At 40.1% G+C, this 20,806-nt stretch overlaps 1 protein-coding gene across 3 annotated transcripts in view; it reads right to left on the bottom strand.

Annotated features, from left to right (window-relative positions):
- RHBDD1 (rhomboid domain containing 1) overlaps positions 1 to 20,806 on the bottom strand; it is a 117,585-nt gene that overhangs the window by 41,432 nt on the left and 55,347 nt on the right. For all 3 annotated transcript variants that reach the window (XR_013993551.1, XM_081052080.1, XM_081052081.1), the window contains exons 4-6: positions 16,788 to 16,876; positions 13,286 to 13,342; positions 5,724 to 5,867 (exon numbers count right to left, since the gene is read on the bottom strand). Coding sequence is in view for 2 of the 3 variants with exons in the window: in XM_081052080.1 (XP_080908206.1) it covers positions 5,724 to 5,867; positions 13,286 to 13,342; positions 16,788 to 16,876 (290 nt within the window). In the remaining variant the exon portion in view is untranslated. The remainder of the gene's footprint in view (positions 1 to 5,723; positions 5,868 to 13,285; positions 13,343 to 16,787; positions 16,877 to 20,806) is intronic.

The raw sequence follows: 20,806 nt of genomic DNA, 5'->3' as shown, positions 1-20,806 counted from the left end.
AAGCAAATAAATGTGCTAGAAATGATAGATTCAAGCACCAATGAAGAATAAGGAATACTTCCAGCTTCCACTAGGGATGTAGAAAGCAGAAAAGTATCACTCCCATCCTCATAATAAACAAAACTGCTGGGCAATCTGCAAGCTAAGGACTTTCCTGAACCCATCAGAGAGGTGAGGCAGTAGGGCAACCAACTAAACAGAAGTCTAAAATGGTACAGGAGCACTGGCTTTCCTAGGACAGATTGCAGGATGCTAATAACAAGAATTTAGCCCAACATGCCAACAAATTGCTCAAGTGTGAGCTAGCAAGAGAACACAGAATATATTCAGACTATGGAACACAGAATATATTGGGGGCTGTAATATAAAGGAATTCACATCCACTTTCAGCTCTTCTCAGGACCCCACGTGATCCTCACAAAAGAGACAGGTGAGAGTCTGGGGAAAGTGTCTTTTGTCATTCCTGGTGCAGTCCTGGGGAAAGAACAGCAGCCATCGTAGGAAAGGTTTGTAGGAAACACTGCCTAGATCTTTCTCTCTTACCGTTTTTATGGAACAAAAGTCTTAAATGCCTGGAAGACAAAACAAAACAAAACAAAACAAAACAAAACAAAAACAATCTCTAAACCTGGGGGAGAGGCAAGAACCCCAAAAAGGCCACACCTCCAAACCAAGGGACACAAGACTGCCTAAGACTAAGGTTTCATGTGAAATCACTATGTTGTACACCTGAAACTAATATAATATTGCATGTCAACTACAATTATTTTTTTTTTTAAATCTTACCTTATCCTATGTAGGAAGAGAATATAAATATTAGATGGGGAAAAAAAAATCAGAGCAAACCCCCTGCTTGCCTCCCACCACCAGACTAAAAAGGACAGAGTAACAAGAAACAACAATGGACCATTGGGAAAAGGACAAGGGAGGGGGCGGAGAACTTAACCAAGTTCAGGTGCAAAGAAAAGACCTGAAATTGAAGTTCAAGCAGACACTGAGAAAAACTCTCTGGCAAATCAGCCCCCAGCCCAAAACTAGGTAACACTAGAGGAATGTGAAGCCTTTGGTGTCCTGAGGGGACCCATAGCAACAATATGTATTCAATATTACAGCAATTCTGTGTAATTCAAACTACTCACAGTATTCAATGGAACGTGGATGGACAATGAGTAGGATGTACAAGACCTGAGAAACACTCTCGACTGAGTTTTATTTAATTAGCAAATGTAGAACACCCCACCCAACCAGAGCCGAATTCACATTCTTTCTAGGTGCATGTGACATCGTCACCAGGATGGACCATAAGGTATCACAACAGGTGAGAGTGAGATTTAACCTGGGAATACAAACCTGCTTCGACTTTGAAAATCAGAATAGTTTAGTATATCAATAAAGAAAGAGTATACAATAATCTCAAGAAATACAGAATTTTTTTTACAAGTACTATTTATAATAGCATATTTCTCACTCTAGGAAAAAAAGAAAGAAATACTTAGGTAGAAATCTAAGAAAATATATGAAGGATCTATGTTTAAAAATTTAGTTGTGTGAAAATATGATTACAACACAATATTGAATCAACAAAATGAGGTACAAAATAACATGTGCTACATGGTCAGAATTTCATGAAATAAACTCAAACCAAATATTTTTCCATAAGGAAACAAAAGAAACCAAATATTTTTCCATAAGGAAACAAAAGGCTAATAAATAATTTTAAAAAACCTTTTAAAAATGCCTCCTTGGTTTCCCACTCTTAATAAGACAAACACAAAGTGTTTCAAGGAAAATAAAATGAAAATTAATGTAAACAATTTGTAAAGCTAATTCCTTCACTGTCTGTCACCAGTTACTGTATAATGCACTTTGAGGAGTCTCCTTAGATCAGTTTCCTTGGACCTAGTTCCTCATGCTCTTAAAATCATTCACTGGAATACAGTTCTGTGGTCAAACTCATTTGGAAGCATTAATTTTTTTTTATTATTTTTTTAAAGATGTGTATACCTTTATTAGCAAATTTAAGTTTTTTTTTTTTTTTTTCTCTCTCACTTGCTTTTCATGGGATAGGAATATGTTTTCTTTTCTTTTTTTTTTATTATTTATTTATTTATTAGTTTCAGGTGTACAAAACAAGGTAATACTTAGACGTTCATCATTTATATCCCTCATACTGTGAACCCCCCTCCCCCCATCCACTATCCCTCCGACCTCACACTGAACCATCACATTATATATATAAAATTATAGTTGGCATTCATTAATGTTTAGCTTCTGGTGTACAATGCCATGATCAGGTATCCACAGTATCCCTGAGGTGGTCTCCCAAATAGGACGCATGTCCATCGGATACCCAACAAAATCTTTACAACATTATAGAATACCTTCCCCAAATTAATTTTCAAAAAAACCCTGAGGCCATCTTGTGGTTACCAGCTGCTTCCAAATCCCTTCACTTTTCCCCTTATCCCCAACCCCCTCCCACACACCCATCTAACCACTCTCGGTTTTTTCTCTGCGTCCCCAAAACTGTCTCTGATTAGTTCATTCACATAGTCTTTTCTTTAGATGGAAGCATTAATTTGATAAAGTGGTTTCTTCACTGCAGAACTAAGTGTCAGTATCCCCGTGTCATCCTGGATCTTAGGCAGGGTAGAGTTTGCAGTGTTTCCCAAATTTATTTGAATGTGGAACTTGTGGACAGGGGAGTGAGAGACAGAAAGAGGAAGAAGAGAGGGGACAGAGTTCTTCTGGGTGACCTTCGAAAGCAGGCTGCAGACACCACATCATTTTGCTTCTAAATACTTCACTGTGTAACTCCCAAGAATCAGGGATATTCTGCTACTTCTCTGTAATACCACTGTCCCATCAAACAAAGTTAGATTACGTCCCTAATAACATCTAATATCTACCCCAAATACAAAATTTTCCAGTTTCCTCAAAAAAAATGTATAAACCCAGTTTTTCAAGGTTCTCATGTTTTTCAAGGTTATTTCCTTTTACTATAAAAGCACATTCTGCTTTTTTTCTATAATTTTTTTTTCTTTACAGAGAAAAGTCTCATTGAATGGTAGACATCCCACGTTTTGTCCGGTTATTTCTCCATGGTGTTATTCAGTTTGTTCCTCTAGTCCATGTATTTCCTGTATATTGATTCTTATACTGACTTTTGAAGACAGAGTCAGGGCAGCCAGCTTTAGCACGAACCTGCCACAGGTGATCCTCATATCAGGAGACACAACGACACAACTAATACTACTACTGTTTTCATCAGCAGGTTCAGGTAGTGACGGCCAAATGGCTCTGCTGCAAAGGTCCGTTTTCCCTTTGCTATTAGCACGTCCTCTAGGAGGTGGTTGTACATCACTAGGTGGATATACTGTGTCTCAACAACCTTCTGAGGATCTTTGCAAGACTGTCAGTTGTTTTAGTATATGTGCTGCAAGACAGCACAGACTATCAGTTGTTTCATTGGGTTTTTTTGTTAATTTTTATTTACTTCTTTTAACACTTCTTTATAGTACGATGTACCTTGTGGTCTCCAGTAAATGAGTTTCGATTTGCAAAGAGCTGTGTATCTACTACAACAACCCAGACACAGAACAGATCCATCACTTCCAAAAATTCCCTTGTGCGGTCCTTTGTGGTCCTGAATAAGGTTTTAGACGAAGTCCATGCTCAGTAGTTTTGCCCTGACCCACCTGTCCCTTAGTATTTCATGTCTGGCCTGGTAGTGATTAAACTCCTGTGTGAACAGGAATAAGCATGAGAACCTGTTGAAATCCAGGCTCCGGGGCCCTGCTGCCCGGGTTCAGGAACCCAAGGTTACGGATGCTTCTGGTGATGGTGATACTGGCAGTCCCCTGACTACCATGACTACCAGGATGACTGCCAGTGTCCACCTTGCCCTCTACCCATGCTCTTTGCAGTGTGAATTTGCAGCCCCTCCCACCAAGACACGGGATCTATTTCCGTATCCCACGGCTCTGGACCCGTCTTGACTTCTTTTGGTAACAAGATACAGTGGAACTGACGCTGCACCAGCAAGACCCTTGCTCGTTTCCATAAGCTCTTGGAACCTTGACCTGACGCCTGGTGAACGAGAACGGGCTAGTCTGCGGGACGAGGAGTGACACAGACAGCAGTCAGGCAGGCATGTAAATGAACCCGCCCTGGGGCAGCCAGCCCCCACTGACCACCGCGGGCACCTGAGTGTACCAGCTGAGATCACGTTAGCCTGCCCCAGCTGACTCACATACTCAGAGCAAGAAGAAATGTTTATTGCTTTAAGTTATGGGTGTTGTTACAGTGATTTGTTATCCACTGTTAGATGATGATACAACACAGTGCTGCTACTCTTCACCTGAGAAACACTGATTTACTTCTTCCTGTCCACTTCCCGTTGCCACCATCGTCATGTAGGCTTTCATTTCTCGTTCAGACTGCAATGCTCTTCTGACTCGTCTCCCCTCTGAGGCATTCCCCACCTCCATGCACACTGCTGCTGCTAAGACCGCATTCCTTACAGTCAGAAACCAAGTTGTCATAATTTACGTGTTCCTAGCATCTAGCATAGTGCCTGGCACTCACTCCCGCAGGTGCTTAACCCTGTTTGCTGAATGACTGCTGCCAGATTCATAAAACCGCTCTGATCACATCACCCCACAGGCAGAACTCTACTGGCATTTACCCCAGACACCGATCCACTCTCCACTTGGCCTGTGTAATCCGAGGGCCTCTGTGACCAGGCCCCAGCCTCGCTTCCCACTCAGCTTCCCCTTGTCCTCTTAGAGCTCCGTTCCAATGTGACGGCTGGTTCACCTCATCCCTTACTTTTGTGTCTGTGCGGATCTTCCACACCTCTGCAAACCCTACACATTCTTAAACTCAACTCCAATGCCATCTCCTCTGTGAAATTGACAGCTCTAGTTAGGAAATACTCACCTCTCTGACTGCCTCCTTCCTGCCCTTCGCCTGAGTCTCTACATAATGGCATCGAGCAGGCATCCCCCCTACCAGACATGGTGACCTCTTGCGGGCAATGTCTATCTCTTACCTCCCTGTATCCCTACGGTACCTAACAATATGACCTTAATAAATGCTTATTCAACAAATAGATGATTTTAGTCATTACTACTAAAACAATAAGAACAGTAACTCATAAGCCAAACCCAGAAAAAATATCACAAAATGCAGTAGTTTTCATATATCGGTTTGTAAAAGATGTAAAAGATGCCTGGAAAACCAGTTAAAAATACAAATTCCTAGGCTCTCCCTGCAGAGAGATTGGTTCAGGAGGTCTGGGTGGAAATCTGAGTTCGAATTCTTATCAAGCTGTCCAGGCGATTTTCAGGAAGGTCCGTGGGCAATACTGACAGACGGTGACCTCCAGCCTGCTTTTCTTACATGAATCCCAAAGTAAACCCCTTTTTTCATGCACCTAATGATTTTTAAGTTTCTTGACCTGAATGCCAAAGCACTGAGTGCAGAAGTTCTGAAAAGAACCCCTTTAACAATATAAGCACAGTCTGGCACGTGGTTAGCTTAGGCTGCTGGAAATACGGCATCACACCCCATTCTCTGTAATCACAATCTGCACACATTTTTTCATCTGCATTTCCTTTTTTATAAACTATCTAAAGTTTAATTTGCTGCAAATAGTCCTTTTGCAGGCCACCCACCCTGTGAAGTATGCGTTAGGAGAAGGGAAGGGCACAGCCTCCTACCTCGGTCCCAGAGGCTGGCTCGCAGTGCTCGCTCCAGCTGCTCCTCTTCACTCAGTCCTGCTGTATACGCATCATAGTTTCTGGGAGTCTCTTCGTGCTGACCTGGCCTGCCATACGGGTAATAATCCTGAGACCCAGAGTAGCCTAGGGGCACAATGAAAAGGTTATAGACACTGCCATGGACTGTTCTTTTCATACTTCCGATTTTGTCAGCACAGACAATAAAATGACTCATGTCATTATTTTTAGTATTATATTAATAATCCTCAAAACAAGAAAAGATGACAAATGGAGAATTCTTCCAAGAGGGTGGGCGATGATTGTCTTGTCACCGTTGTAGCCACAGAGCTTTACATGGGGCCGGACATGTGGGAGGCTTTATGTGAGGAAGAGGAAAAAGACATTAATTTAGAAGGTAGTCGGTGCTGGAGAGGGGACTGGAACGGGTTATTACATGTAAACAGATTCTTCCAGCTTAGAGCTATGTGATACTTGGAGTATTTTCAGCGACATTCTGACTGGAATCAAGGGAATGGTTGAAATGATAGTTGATAAAGCCTTACTGTCCAGTGGCTCCATATAACGAGAGACAGATATTTAATACATATACTATGGATTTCTGTGCTGAGTATGATACTTAGGGCAATAATAACTATGTTGAGCTATACAAGCCAACGTCTCTGTCATTATAATTCTATATCAGAGATCATTGTTTCTATTAACAGTACTTTTAAGAAATTGGTCACTAGGTAGAAGGAGAGAAGAGACAACCAGGTCATTAAATAATGCTTAAGTACCAGAAGTAGATACCACATCGAACTTAGATACCACATTAATAAAGGTCAATTGTAGAGCAACGTTCACTTTTGCAAGGCATTTCCATTCATCTTTTCAAGTCACTTTGAGTTTACTCCTGCTGTTTTCTTTAATCACCCACTTTTATGGAATTTGTTTGGAAGAGATTATTTTTCCCCATAGCAGATTACCAATCTCATTCTGGTGTAATGGGAGAGAAGTTAACAGTCTGTTTAATTTGTTTCCCTTCTTTCATACCCTTTGAAGATGACGTTTCAAATGTTTAACATGTTTTTTGTTGTTGATGAAAATTCCTACTGTTTACTATGAGTCTTGTCGTGTCATATGTCACCAGATCAATCAACCTCACAGCATATGCCTGAGTTTAAGCCTCTTACTGCTTTAATAAGAATATAGGAAAAAAGACGATCAAGCCAAAAGAGGAAGACTATAGGGTAGAATCTGGTAAACTGAGATTTCATACTCAGGATTTTTGATAATTGGTCTTGAGGCTGTTTTAAAATTTACTTTTGTGTTGGTTATGAATAAAATGCTTTCCTAATATACAAGATTGAGAAGGAAACAGTTTATTTCTGATAAGAATTTTCAGGTACTCTAAAAGTTTTTATTTCTGTATAAACAATGAAATGGCAACAAAACACACTCATCTAGTTTCAGCTGATAATCCACTGTAATTACACGTGTTTATATGAATATTTGTCATGTATTTGTGTCTATTAGTTATGTTTTTATAGCTGCTTTATCGAGATGTAACTGATATCCTGTACAATTCACCAATTTAAAGTGTATAACTCAGTGGCTTTTAGCACATTCATGGAGTTGTGCCATCACAATAATTTTAGGACATTTTCATCACCCTCCAAAACGAAACCTGTAGCCTTTAGCTATGACCCCCCACCCCCTCCCCTCCAGCAGTAAGTAACCACTAATCTACTTTCTGTTTCTATAGCTATGCCAATTCTGGACAATTATATAAATTGAATCATATACGTGGTATTTTGTGTCTGGTTTATTTCATTTAGCATAATGTTTTCAAAGTTCACCCGTGAATCAATCAGGACTTCATTCCTTTTCGTGGCCAAATAATATTCCATTGTATGACTATACTACATGTGGTTTATTCGCTCATAAGTTAGATACACATTTGAGTTCTTTCTACCTTTTGCCTATTGTACATAATGCTGCTATAAACATTTGTGTACAAGTTTTTGTGTGGACATGTTTTCATTTCTCTTGGGTACACACCTAGGAGTGTAATTGGTGGGTCGTAGGGTAACTCTGTTTAACCAACCTGAAACTGCCAAAATGTTTTCCAAAGAGGTGGCACCATTTGACATTCACACAGCAACGTATATGGGCTCAGATTTCTCCACATGCTCACCATCACTTGTTATTTGTCTTTTTAATTATAGCCATCCCCATGGGTGTTAAGTGGTACCTCGCTATGGTTTTCATAACCAATGATGTTGAGCACCTTTTCCTGTGCTTATCGACCATTTGTATATCTTCTTTGGAGAAATATCTATTTAGAGCCTCTGTCTACTCTTATTAATACAATACTCTTGTATCTTGGTACTATTTTACCAAATGTCCTTGAAAGTCACAAAAATAAATGATTTAAATAAACATTAAATAAAATTGGAAAAGTTTTGGGAGGCTAATTCTGACAAGCTTTGCTCCTAACATAATAAAAATTAGTGGGGATTTACTAAATACTTCCAATTACCCAACTTCTACATTTTCTCTCATGTTTCCCATGTCAGAATATTAACATTATGATATTGAAACAGGAGAAGGATATAAGCAAATTTCCCAAATCCTCACAATGGTTTAGGACTGAAGTGGGATCTGAATGCAATTTAAAATATGGATTCCCTTCCCCAAATTGGTCTCTACTCAACAGAACTATCAGAAAACTCAGCTCCCACTGCTGTGTTGGAGAATACTCACCACCAAGTTTCATATCCTGAGAATGAAGCAGACTGTGGCACTGCTACAAATCTTGCTTTCTATACTTCTCACACCACCCTCCCAAAAAAGACAACTTTCATATAAGGGCAAATGGTGGAAACACAATCAATACATCTACTTCACAAAGAACAAAGGAGAGGGGCAACTATTCCAAAGCATAATAGAATATTTATGGATAAGTCACTTTATACGATGGGACACTTCAGCAATCCTTGAATATAGACTGCCCAATTCCCTCAGAGTGCCAATTATTTCATTGCAGCAAAAGAGCATATTGGGCACTTTCCCATATGGTTCATTACCACTTTCAAACCCCTGTGGAAAGTCGTTCTGCCACAGAAGGTCTAAACAGCACTTGTACCCACCCATCCTCGAAAATGTTCAGCTAATTTGAAATCCAAATAACCCAGAAGCTCCTGTCTATACAGATACCAGAGACAACCTGTCTATACAGATATCAGAAATACCATAGACATCTATAGAATTGTAATTTCCAGGTAAATTTGCTACAATTTGAGGTAACATTTTTTTGATCTAGAATAACATTTTTCTTTATGCTATTTCTTAAAACAACAACAACCCGGCAGTGCCTTAATGAAATAAAGTCTACAACTCTAAACATCTGAATATTATAAAATCTAATTTGGTACTTGTCAGACAAAACATGGGGGGAGAGAAAGGGAAAGTTTTAGTGCCTTAAGTCAAAAAGACTCTTGTGGTTAAAGGTTCTATATCATTAGTCATAAATCATCAACAAGACCAAAAATCCATCCATATCTCTTATAATGAGAACAGGTCTCCTAAGACCAACAATTTTCTGCAGCTGGTCCACTGGCCCAATCAGATATTTTTAAATCTTCATAATAAACATGGCTAGAAAAACCTAACAATCAAACACTTAAGATAAGTAAGTTTAAATTATATCCTGCGATGAATGCTAGTTTAATATTCTTTTGTAGCTATATACTTTGGCTCTGTAGTAAAAGAAATTCTGGTTATCATTATTCTATTAACTACTCCATCTGTTCCTTATACACATACCAGGACTTCATGGCAAAAGAGATCAAGAAACACTACCAAGATTAGAAAAATTGGGAACAGCTTTTTAAACATTCATGAGGTTCTTTGACCTATAAAGACTTTTCCGGCTAAGGACCGCCATATTAAGAATAAATCATTATTTGTAAGAGATACATATGCTCTCATAAAAGTTCCCTAGACGACCATTAGCATGGCCACCTGGTCTTATGTAGGTTTGCCTTTGAAGAAATCCAATCACTTCTGAGGAAGGAATATAAATATGGTAATCTTACAGGGGATAAGAAAGGTAAGAGGGCCTTTTATTTTGCCTTTAATTCCATGGTCTGTGTGTCTGCTGTGCTTATGTCTCTAGCACATAAAGGAAGACAGGAGCAGATTTCCCCCACCCTTTTTTAAAATAAATGCAAAGGGGAGGGAGAGAAAATACAATAAGGGGAACAGACCTGTTTTGAAGGTTAAATGAGCAGAATGCCCATCGCATATCCTTGGCCAAGAGAAAAAGCAGGGGCTAGGAATCAGTGACTTGCATTTTTAGTCCTAATTCCATCACTTAACAATCTGCATGACATTAGCCAAATTATTTAACATTTCTAAACCTCCATTTCCCAGCTATCACACAAGATATTAGGGCTAGGTAACCTATGAGAGTCTAAGCTGTGGCTGTGCACAAGTCTGTGCTTATTTCTCTTTGTCCAGAGGAACAAACCTGTTTGTTTTGGGAATTTAAAACAATGAACCAGGAGAGAAGCCCTTTTTACTCTAGCAACCTCACGGTGTTAGAGGCCATGTCTCCTGTCTAGTGGAGAGAATAAAGCCAAGAGGAAGAGAGAAATCACCATGGGAGATAGAACCCAAAGGGTCTTCCCATCCAACCCAGCTCTTCCTAGTCACATAGGCCAATAAAGCTCTTATACTTAAGTCAGTGTAAACTGTTCCCCATAGCCAACAACCAAAAGGACCCAATGCTCTCCAAATAACTATACAGTTGACCTTTGAACAATGCAGAGGTTAGGGGCTCTGATCCCCTAGGCAGTTGAAATTTTTGTGTGTAACTTTTGTTTCCTCAGAAACTTACTCACAGCCTACTGTTGACTGGCAATCTTACCAATAACACAGTCGAATAACACATATTTTGTGTGTTATATGAATTATACACTGCATTCTTACAATAAAGTTGGAGAAAAGAAAATGTTATTAAGTAACTCATCAGGAAGAGAGAATATATTTATAGTACTGTACGTATTTATTGTAAAAATCCATGTATAAGTGGACCTGCACGCTCAAGTCTGGGTCATTCAAGGGTCAACTGTATTTATCAGCGTTGTCTAACCAATCATCGTACCTCCTCTCTTTGGGTGAGTCCAGACAAAGCAGCAGGTGAGCTGACACTGTCCAGCAACTGTTCCTCTCCTGCACCAAGACCACATTTCTAGGAGCTGAAGCATCTAATTCACCAGCTCAGGAAGCCTCAGAAATGAAGCCTCTCCTTGGGGCAGCGGTGGTCCCAAAGCCTACGTAACCTCAATCGTGTAAGCCTATGATTTTTGTTACCTATCCCATCAGTGTCACCCAGGAAGCATTTAAAAAAAAAGGTCCGAGGCCCTGTCTCTATCCTTATTCTGATTTAGTTGGTCTGGGGTGAATTCCAGGAATGGAGAAATCGCAAAAGCTTCTCAGGTGATCCATATAGACAGTCAGGATGGATAATCATGATCCCAGACTTTAGAACTACATCAAAAACATCGGCTTGAATGTAACTCCAATAGTATCGCCCTACTGATTAAATCCTTCAGCAGCACCCCAGCCCATTCTGGATAATTCCAAACAGACCTTTTCATAAAGGGGCTTTTCCTTTCATTGCTTTCCTTAACTTCCACTCATTCATCAAGACCCAGCACCGCACTTCCTGTGGAGAGCCTCCAGTAACTGCAACCCTCCCTCTCCCCCTCAGGCTGAGCAAGGTGAATGCACTACAGGAAAACTGCTCGATGGGACGCCTGCTTCTGGCAGGAAGAAGCAACTGGGACTGGACCAACCCTCCCGCCATAACCAAGTAGAAGACTACAGAAAATACATGAAACAAATGTTTCCAGACATTGGATCCCAGGCATTACAGGATTTTGAACCTTGAGGGAAAGAAAGGAAGGAGCCTGAAGGCACCTTGCAGATGGTGGGGCAGGGACGGAAAAGAGAAGCAGATGTAGCAGGCTCCCTAAGAGCTGGAGTCTGCAAGGCCGAGGACAGCAAAGCAGAAAACTACGTGGATAGCACAGAAACCTCCAGTAATCTGCATGGAGTCCCCTGGAGATTTTGCTGAATATTAAGCCATGTGTGCATAGGTGAAATTCCATGAGACCAGGCAAAGAATGGCCAAGACCTGTAAGCTGACCAGTTCCCAGAGCTCAGGCAGAGCTGGGAGACCTCTGCATTCCAACTGCCAGAGGAGAGCGTTCTTGCTGAACAAACAGCATTCAGGAGCGAGCCCAGAAAAGTAGCACCTCAGCAGCAGTATACACTTAACCCTAGAATAAAAGTTACTTTAGATCCACCCGAAAGAATTTAAAAACAAGCCCCAGAAGGATCAAACTAATCATCAAGAAACGTAACTGTGTTACGCCAGAACAAAGTCTAGTTTTCTTGAAAAGAAGATAAAACCTAGAATTCAACACCACAAAATACATAATGTCTAGCATCCAATCACAGCTTACTAGATAAGAAAAATTTGTAACCCACAACCAAGGGGAAAATCAATCTAATAAAACATATGTGTGTGTGTGTGTGTGTGTGTGTGTATTGAGAGAGAGAGAGAGAGAGAGAGAGAGAGAGAGAGAGAGAGAGAGAGAGAGAACAGAATTAGCGGTCAGGGACTTTATTACAGACAGCTATTATAACTATGCTCCTGATTTAAAGAAAAACATGAATATAATGAGGAGAGAAATGGAGGCTATAAGCCAGGGGTCAAAAAGCTACAACTTATGGTCCAAATCCAACCCACTGCCTACTTTCTGCTAATAAGTTTTTATTGGAACACAGCTACACCCATTTGTTTGTGAATTGGCTATGGCTGCTTTCATGCTACAGTGATAGGCTCACTAGTTGTGACAGAGACCATATGGCCAACAAAGCCCTTTGAATCTAAAACATTAGCTATCTGGCCCTTTACATAAAAGATTGCAGACCCCAGAATTAGCTACAGTGATTCTCATTTGGCAAGCTGGAATGTAAGAGCCTTAGCTTACAACAGGTCAGTTGCTTTTAACAGGAAGTCCTTTCTACCTGTTTACACAGACATCTAGAAAATCACGTGGTATTAACTACTAGAGGAATGCCTGCGTTAGCCTCTTAGGATAAGCATGATTCTTCCTGAATACACAGTTGGGGTGGCCCAGGGAGAACTGTGTGTCTGAAACAACCTTCTGACACTTAGTCAGCAGAGCGTTTCTTAGGCTTAGAATAAAGGGACCTAGGTCTAGTATGAATCTAACATGTCTGAGAGACCTGATACTTACCACACAATATTTTCAGTTAAGAGTTATCTCCTCTCCTGGCCTTCCCTACCAACCCCCCAATACGCTCCCTAGGCTATACCTCCATCTAGCTGTCAGGCACAGTAGAAGCACCATTGCATAACGTGTGGACTCCTCTACAACAGCATAAACTAGCAGGGCTTGAAAGTGCTCGACAGTGGCGAATGTTACAATTTTTAAACTTATTAAATGAAATAAAGTGCTTACCTGAATTATTAAAGTAGTATTGCTGTCTTGGGTAATCAATATTGGAGGGAAAAACGCCTAAATATGAAGAAAACAAACATTTTAATCGCAGCCATAAGGTTTTCCTCCACCCCCCCCCCCCCGTTTTACTGAGGTATGATTGACAAGTAAAAATTGTATACACCGTGTTTTCCCAAAAATAAGACCTAGCCGGGCAATCAGCTCTAATGTGTCTTTTGGAGCAAAAATTAATATAAGACCCAGTCTTATATAAATATTATATATTATATAATATTTGTATTTAATATTAGGTTGTACAATGTGATTCTTTAAAAGCTGTACATGTGATGATTTAATATATATACCTTACGAAATGATTACCACAATCAAGTTAACAAACACATCATCACCTCTGCTGACCTTTGTGTGTGTGTGTGAGAATTCTCAAGGTCTCTCTCAGTAAATTTCAAGTATATAATACAGTATTAACTATAGTCAGAATGCTGTGTACCTGATCCGCAGAACCTACTCGTCTTATAACTGGAAATTTGTGCCCTTTAACCAACGTCACCCCACTTCCCCCAGCTATTTTACTATGAGTTTGACTTTTTAGATTCTACATATAAGATCATACAGTATTTGTCCTTCTCTGCCTGGTTTATTTGACTTAGCATAATGTCTAGGCTCATCTGTTTTTTTGGTTGTTTTTAAAGATTTTATTGGGGAAGGGGAACAGCACTTTATTGGGGAACAGTGTGTACTTCCAGGCTTTTTTTCCAAGTCAAGTTGTCCTTTCAGTCTTAGTTGTGGAGGACGCAGCTCAGCTCCAGGTCCAGTTGCTGTTGCTAGTTGCAGGGGGCACAGCCCACCATCCCTTGCAGGAGTCGAACCGGCAACCTTGTGGTTGAGAGGATGCACTCCAACCAACTGAGCCATCCGGGAGCTCAGCGGCAGCTCAGCTCAAGGTGCCGTGTTCAATCTTAGATGCAGGGGGCAGAGCCCATCATCCCTTGCAAGACTCGAGGAGATGAACCGGCAACTTTGTGGTTGAGAGTCCACTGGCCCATGTGGGAATCGAACTGGCAGCCTTCGGAGTTAGGAGCATGGAGCTCTAACCGCCAGAGCCACCGGGCCAGCCCCTAGGCTCATCTGTTTTATTGCAAATAGCAGGATTTCCTTCTTTTTATGGCTGAATAATATTCTGTGTGTGTGTGTGTGTGTGTGTGTCATATTTTCTTCATCCATTCACCCATCGACAGACACTTAGGTTGTTTCCATATCTTGGCTATTGTGAATGACACTGTAATGAACATGGGAGTGAAGATGTCTCTTTGAGATACTGATTTCATTTCCATTGGATATATACTTAGAAGGGAATTGCTGGATCAGATGGCAGTTCTAGTTTTAATTTTTTTGAAGAACCTCCATCCTCTTTTTCCACAATGGCTGACCCATTTACATACCCACCAACAGGGTACCAGGGCTCCCTTTTCTCCACATCCTCACAAATACTCATCATCTCTTGTCTTTTTGAAAATAGCCATTGTAACACTTCCTGATTTCAAACTATTACAAAACCATACAAATCAAAACAGTATGGTACTGGCATAAAAACAGACCCATGGACCAATGGAACAGAATAGCCACAAGGTTTTAACTGCTCATCTTTCCAACAACTGGGAGGTTCTTTATAACAAAGTCCAAGATCATTTCAAATGATTTCTAAACAGTTGGTAAAATAAACTCTCTTTTGTTTGGGGCTAGCCCCAAAGGGAAAAACGTGTGGGAAACAATGAAACTCCAACTTACACTCTCTGATGATCCTTAAAGGTTCCTGTTGACATCAGATGATCTTTGCTCAAAGGTACCATGCTTGAGCTTTGAGGCCTCTGTCCAAGTGGAGATACACAGAACTTGTCCCCAACAAGACTGTTAGTCTCTCTTCCCAAGGACATTTCCCCTTAAAAGGGCTGCAGGACAAGCACTAAAGAGCGCACAGACAGAGGGAGGAGTCCCAGGGCACGCCTTCTGTGTGAGGCTCCACTTCCAAGAGGTAGCAGACAGCGGCCTTCACGTGCTTGGTTATTTTCCACGGGGCTCCTGTGTCACCTCAATTCTCAGATCACTCTAGATCTTTCTCCGGTTTCACCGGCGAAAAAGGCACAGAGATTGCAGGCTATTTGTAAATAGCACTGAATGTTTGTTTCAACTTTTAGTATTTAATTTTCTATGGTATTACTTTGAAAATAGAATGATGTAAAAATAAGTCTCCATGGAAAAAAGGCACAGTTTTAGGAAGGAAAACTAAAACAAAGATTTTTAAATATTCTAATTGTGGGGGGAATCCTCTATGAAAACAAAATACTTGCCTAAAGTTTGTAATATAGCTGCAGAAAGCTTTACTAACTACTTCATCTTCAGACACACATAGAAAAATAGACAAAACATTAAACTCCCAAGAATCATTTCTTTTCCTTTATCAGTACACTAAGAGCATTTGGGCAACAAAGCTCATCACTCAATTTCCATTATTAAGTTGTATCAAAACTGCAATAAATCTGGAATTTTCAATAAATGAAGCTCCCATGGCCTCTTCCAAACACACACACTGGAAACACAGTAATATGCAAATACAGGGAAATGGGACTCTGCTTAGATGAGACATAGCCTGTAAAAATCATCCAAAAGTGAATACAACCTGCTAATGAAGCTTTCTAGTATCGTGAATATTACATGATTCTCAAGAATACCAGTCATCGGCACAAACTGTGAAAACAAATTATTTATGGTTCAAGAAAAGGTAAAATAGTCTCAGGAGATTTCCCAGGAATAAAAGATAAAATATTGGAACGCATATGGTCTATAAAACAAGTGTTTGCAAAATAGTTTCCTTATAAGTCAAAACCAGTATAGATTTTAAATTGAGGTCTAAAAAAATCCATATAGTTCTAAATAAAAGTATTTTCATTGAGTATTAATTTGAAGGAAATGAAAAGCAAGACACAACAAAACAAAAATTAAAAAGCACGAGCCAACCTTTAAGCAGTAACAGACTTGGCTTGGCCATGCATGAGTGTATGTCTCCTCCACCAAGGACCTAATGGCCATTCTGATTTCTTTAAAATAATGCCCTTGAACTTCAGTACAGATTTTTCTTTTTTAACTTTGCCTTGCACATATGTGAATTCATGGAATATTATAGAATAATGCATCACTTTAAATTCGCTCTTGTGCTCTGCATTTTCATAGAAATCGTGGTTTTCTGTGAGTTGCATTAGGCTGAGGGTATACATACATAACTGCGATTTGTACACTAAGAGAGTCTCAGGTTTAAACTTTGGGTTTGCAGCCTCCTTGGAGCAGTGTGAGAAGCTGCACCGGCTGTTTCACCTCTTGGTTTAAAAAGAGACGATTAGGGAATTCCTAAGCGGAACCACGGGGTAACTTGGGGTTGCTTCTGTTCCCATTAAAATTAAGATGAACTTTCACGTTGTTGTCATGCCAAAGGTGTTTTGTTTTGTACCTGCACATGTTTCCATGATTTTCTTCAGAGGCCCGTGAGTGTACATGAGTCCAACAAGAATCCCGGCTAGATGCCCGGCGAAGGAAGTCCTAAGAGAGAAGGAAACTCTTTGTGAGTGTTTGTTCTGCTGCTGATTAGAGACATTCTGTCTTCTCATTAGCACAGTGCATGTCAATTAGTCACAGTCTGCAGGCTTTGTTCCACATCACGTCTTCTATGCTGAGCAGCATTTAACTCAGTCCAAAGAACAACATTTCCTACCTTAAGAAAAAAGTACAATGAGTAACCACCACCATGTGTTTAACATGCAACATCCTTCCTTGACCAAGAGAAGAGGCCTGGCTCCTTCAGAGCAGTAGAAGCATTTTGTCAAGACAACCCATTATATTTCTTCCAGGTTTTCTCTGCTGCTCTTATCACAAAACCTAAATGGCATCAGTGTATCCAGCCATTGTGAGAATGGTATCTATCTGTGTTCACAGCAGAATAGATAACTGCATTTTTATACATCACCGACTAGCAAAGCAGAGAGTAAGAGAAACTCAGCAGAAAGGATTGAGATGTCCACATGCCTCCCCCCACTGTCGCCGCCCTCTAAAGTCATGTTCATATGTATCTTTCAGTCCCTGTGCAGAAAGAAACAACAATGGAAACTTCAAGCTTGAAAGATGAGTTAGGGCATTAAATTGGTTCCACTCTTCTTAGAATAGCATCTAAGACTGGTAGTAACTTATACATATAAAATACAAGCAAAGCCCCAACTAAGTATATGTTAAATATATATATATATATATATAATATATAGTATATAAATATATAATATATATATAAATATATAATATATAAACATATAAATATTTATATATATTCAACATATACTTAGTAGGGGCTTTCCTTGTATTTACATGTGTGTGTGTGTATATATATATATATATATATATATACATAAATATATATGTAACTACATACATAAACATATATATATAAATATGTTTCATATATAAATGTGTATGAAATACTGCCATTTGTGACAACATGGGCAGATCTTAAGATTATCTGTTAAGCAAAATAAGTCAGACAGAAAAAGTCAAGAACCGTATGATTTCACTCATATGTGGGATATAAAACTGAAAGTAACAAATGAACAAGACAAACAAAAAAAAACTCATAGACATAGACAACAGTTAGTGGTTACCAGAGGGTAAGGGGCCCGGGGGGTGGTAGAAGAGGGGAAAGGGGGTCAAATATATGGTGACGGAAGGAGAACTGACTCTGGGTGGTGAACACACAATGCAATATATAGATGCTGTATTATAGAATTACACACTTGAAACCTATATAATTTTAGTAACCAATGTCACCCCATAAATTTAATTTTTAAAATCTCAATAAAATGGAAAATTTTCTAGATGAATACAAATTATCAAAATAGAATCAATTACACGAAACCTGACTAGATCAAGGATTAAGTTTTGCTCCACTAATCAATAAGAAAAAGATACTCCACTTGAAGTAACGACTTAACGACAAATTTTTGTTAGGTTGACAAGAATTTTAAAAGGACAGTAATATTTACTTTTGGAAGTAATATTTACTTTTGGGAAGGCAAATACTCTCATACACTGTTGATAATAAAAAGTTGCTAATAAAGAAAAAATGTATGTTGAATGAGTAAAGAAACTCATCCAGCAGCTCTCCCTGCCTGCCCCGACAGCTCTTACTGTCACTACATCCCACACTGCCCTGTTACTCTCTTAAAACAGAGGGCAAGTCATGTCATTGCCATTCAGTGAAACTCACTGACTTCTCTGCTGATAGAACACTCCAGCCCGCAGTCCAGGCCTTCCAACACTTGGCATTGCCCATCCCTTCCCTCCACCCTCATCACCAGCTAAACCTAGCCTCCACCCCCACCCCCACCCTCACCTCACAGCCAGACCCTCTAAGTGCTCACAGGAGACCACAAGGCTAAGCTGAACTGCATCCCACTCATAAAAAGTAGGGCCCAGTCGAAGAGTCACTCTTGTCTTCCACTGCCTTCCCTCTGAGCTGTTGCTTCTGCCTTCATTATAGCAAGGATCCAATCTTCTGGATAGCAAAGTGTTTACATGTTTTCCTGTCTGTCTGTCTCTCTCCTACAAACTCCCTGAGCACAGTCTTATTCATCTGTTATCCTAAATTAGAAGCTAAAAAAGAGGTCATGTATATGAATACATTTCCATGGCTTCAAGAAATGACTTCCCACTTCAGGAGGGGAAGGACTGAAGTTATCCGGGAGTCCATGGAAACTCCAGGAGCACCCTAATTTTTGTGGCTTATGCAAATCTCTTCCACACACCTAGGCCAGTGCCTGGCAGAGGACAGACACTCAAATATGTGTTGAATGAATGATGTGAGTGACACGGAAGGGTTACATCAAGAGTGCCAGGAGGCAGATTAAAACCACTACATCCTCAACTTAGAGTGCTCCCTGAGCCACGGCAGTGATGGGACCGAGGAGGTGACCTTCAGTCACAGACACACACCACCTAGAATCAAAATCTATATGCATCGCCCGCCACAGCAGCAGACAACAGGGGAAAAGGTCCCTGAGCCACAGACCAGACCACGGCAGGTCATTTTCATTGTCTCTGGGCCAGTGAAAGACTTATGGGCACCCAGGAAAAAGAGGAGGCAATGGAATCCTTCAGAGAAAAAGAAGAACAGAAATATTCTGCAGACAGGATGGCACAGCTGCCTTTTCCCATCAGCCAATTCAGTTACACTATTGCCCACACAAGCCCCTCATACACCAAACACTGGCCGTCACTCCCACACCCACCCCACCACCCACACACACAATCTACCTCACAGTATGTGTAACCTGATAATAAAATTATGGGATCAGACAGTTGGTTTCCCATTTTCAGGGAAGAACAGCATGAACAGTACTTTTCTTTAGCTTCCCCCCAAAAAAAGAAATGTGCTTATTTTATTCTGCTTTTAGGCTAAATAATACTCTCCAATTAGTTTTAGGAATGGCAAAGAAAGTGGTAGCTTGAGGGATACAAAGAAGAGGCCAGAATCCATTTTTTTAAAAAAATAGTAAACTCAATTTAACTGAAAAGAATAAAGTAACATAAATATTTTTAAAAAACTGTAAACCAATCTTTATGGTGAATCACATAGTTATAAAATAACATGGGGAAAAATTTCAATTTAAAACCCCAACTATTTAAACAATCAATCTTGAATTTCATTTACAATTTAGAGTATAATTCAGTTAAGTGAATTTCTTATCTCTCTAAATGGCTTTGTAGAAGTTTGAGTTGTAATCTAATGGTCCTAATATAATCGCAAAAAACTAAGGAAGGGAGACTGGCCGACCAGAGTCTATAGTGCATTATCCTCCAATATTCAGCATTTTCCATGAAAGTCCCATCTCAAAACTCTCAAAGATCATTTCATTTCAGCTCTATAAGTGTTCTTTTTAAAAAAAATAAAAATAGGAAGAGATGATCTTATTTAATCAAAAGTGAGAATTTCTCAGTATTACACACAAAAAGGGGACAGTTCCACCAACAAAAAAGGAAACATGCTAATTTTAACTTTCTCTATGCTGTTGGTAACCATTTGACAAAGGACTTCCCTTCCCCCTCTGAGATTCCCATTACCCTCGTCCTGAGGGAGGAAGTGGAAATGGACTGGGAACTGTCTTCTCCCAGCAGCACTGGGATGAGGGCACTTATTTATTCCCTGGCCGTGGGGGTGCTGGGTCGTCACCAGGAGACCCTGGGCTTGGGGGAAGAAGACATCTAAGGGCTTCAGTCAGTGTCTGGGTTCTACCTTCAACCATAAGAGCTTTAGAAACAGACTGTGTTATACATGCAAAACAGACACTTTTGACGTTTGAGGTGCAGGAGGAAGCCTGTGCCTTCCCAACAGCCCTCCTGAAGGTGTGTTGTTAGTTCTGCCTGGAGGGTGACACCCCAAGGGACAGGCAGGGAAAACCTTGCTCTTAGCAACAGCTTCCTCTTGAC

This window comes from Rhinolophus hipposideros (assembly GCF_964194185.1).
Source record: "Rhinolophus hipposideros genome assembly, chromosome: 6".
Classification (NCBI taxonomy): domain Eukaryota; kingdom Metazoa; phylum Chordata; class Mammalia; order Chiroptera; family Rhinolophidae; genus Rhinolophus; species Rhinolophus hipposideros.
The sequence above is the reverse complement of the archived record's forward strand: the minus strand, read 5'-3'. Positions and strand labels throughout refer to the sequence as shown.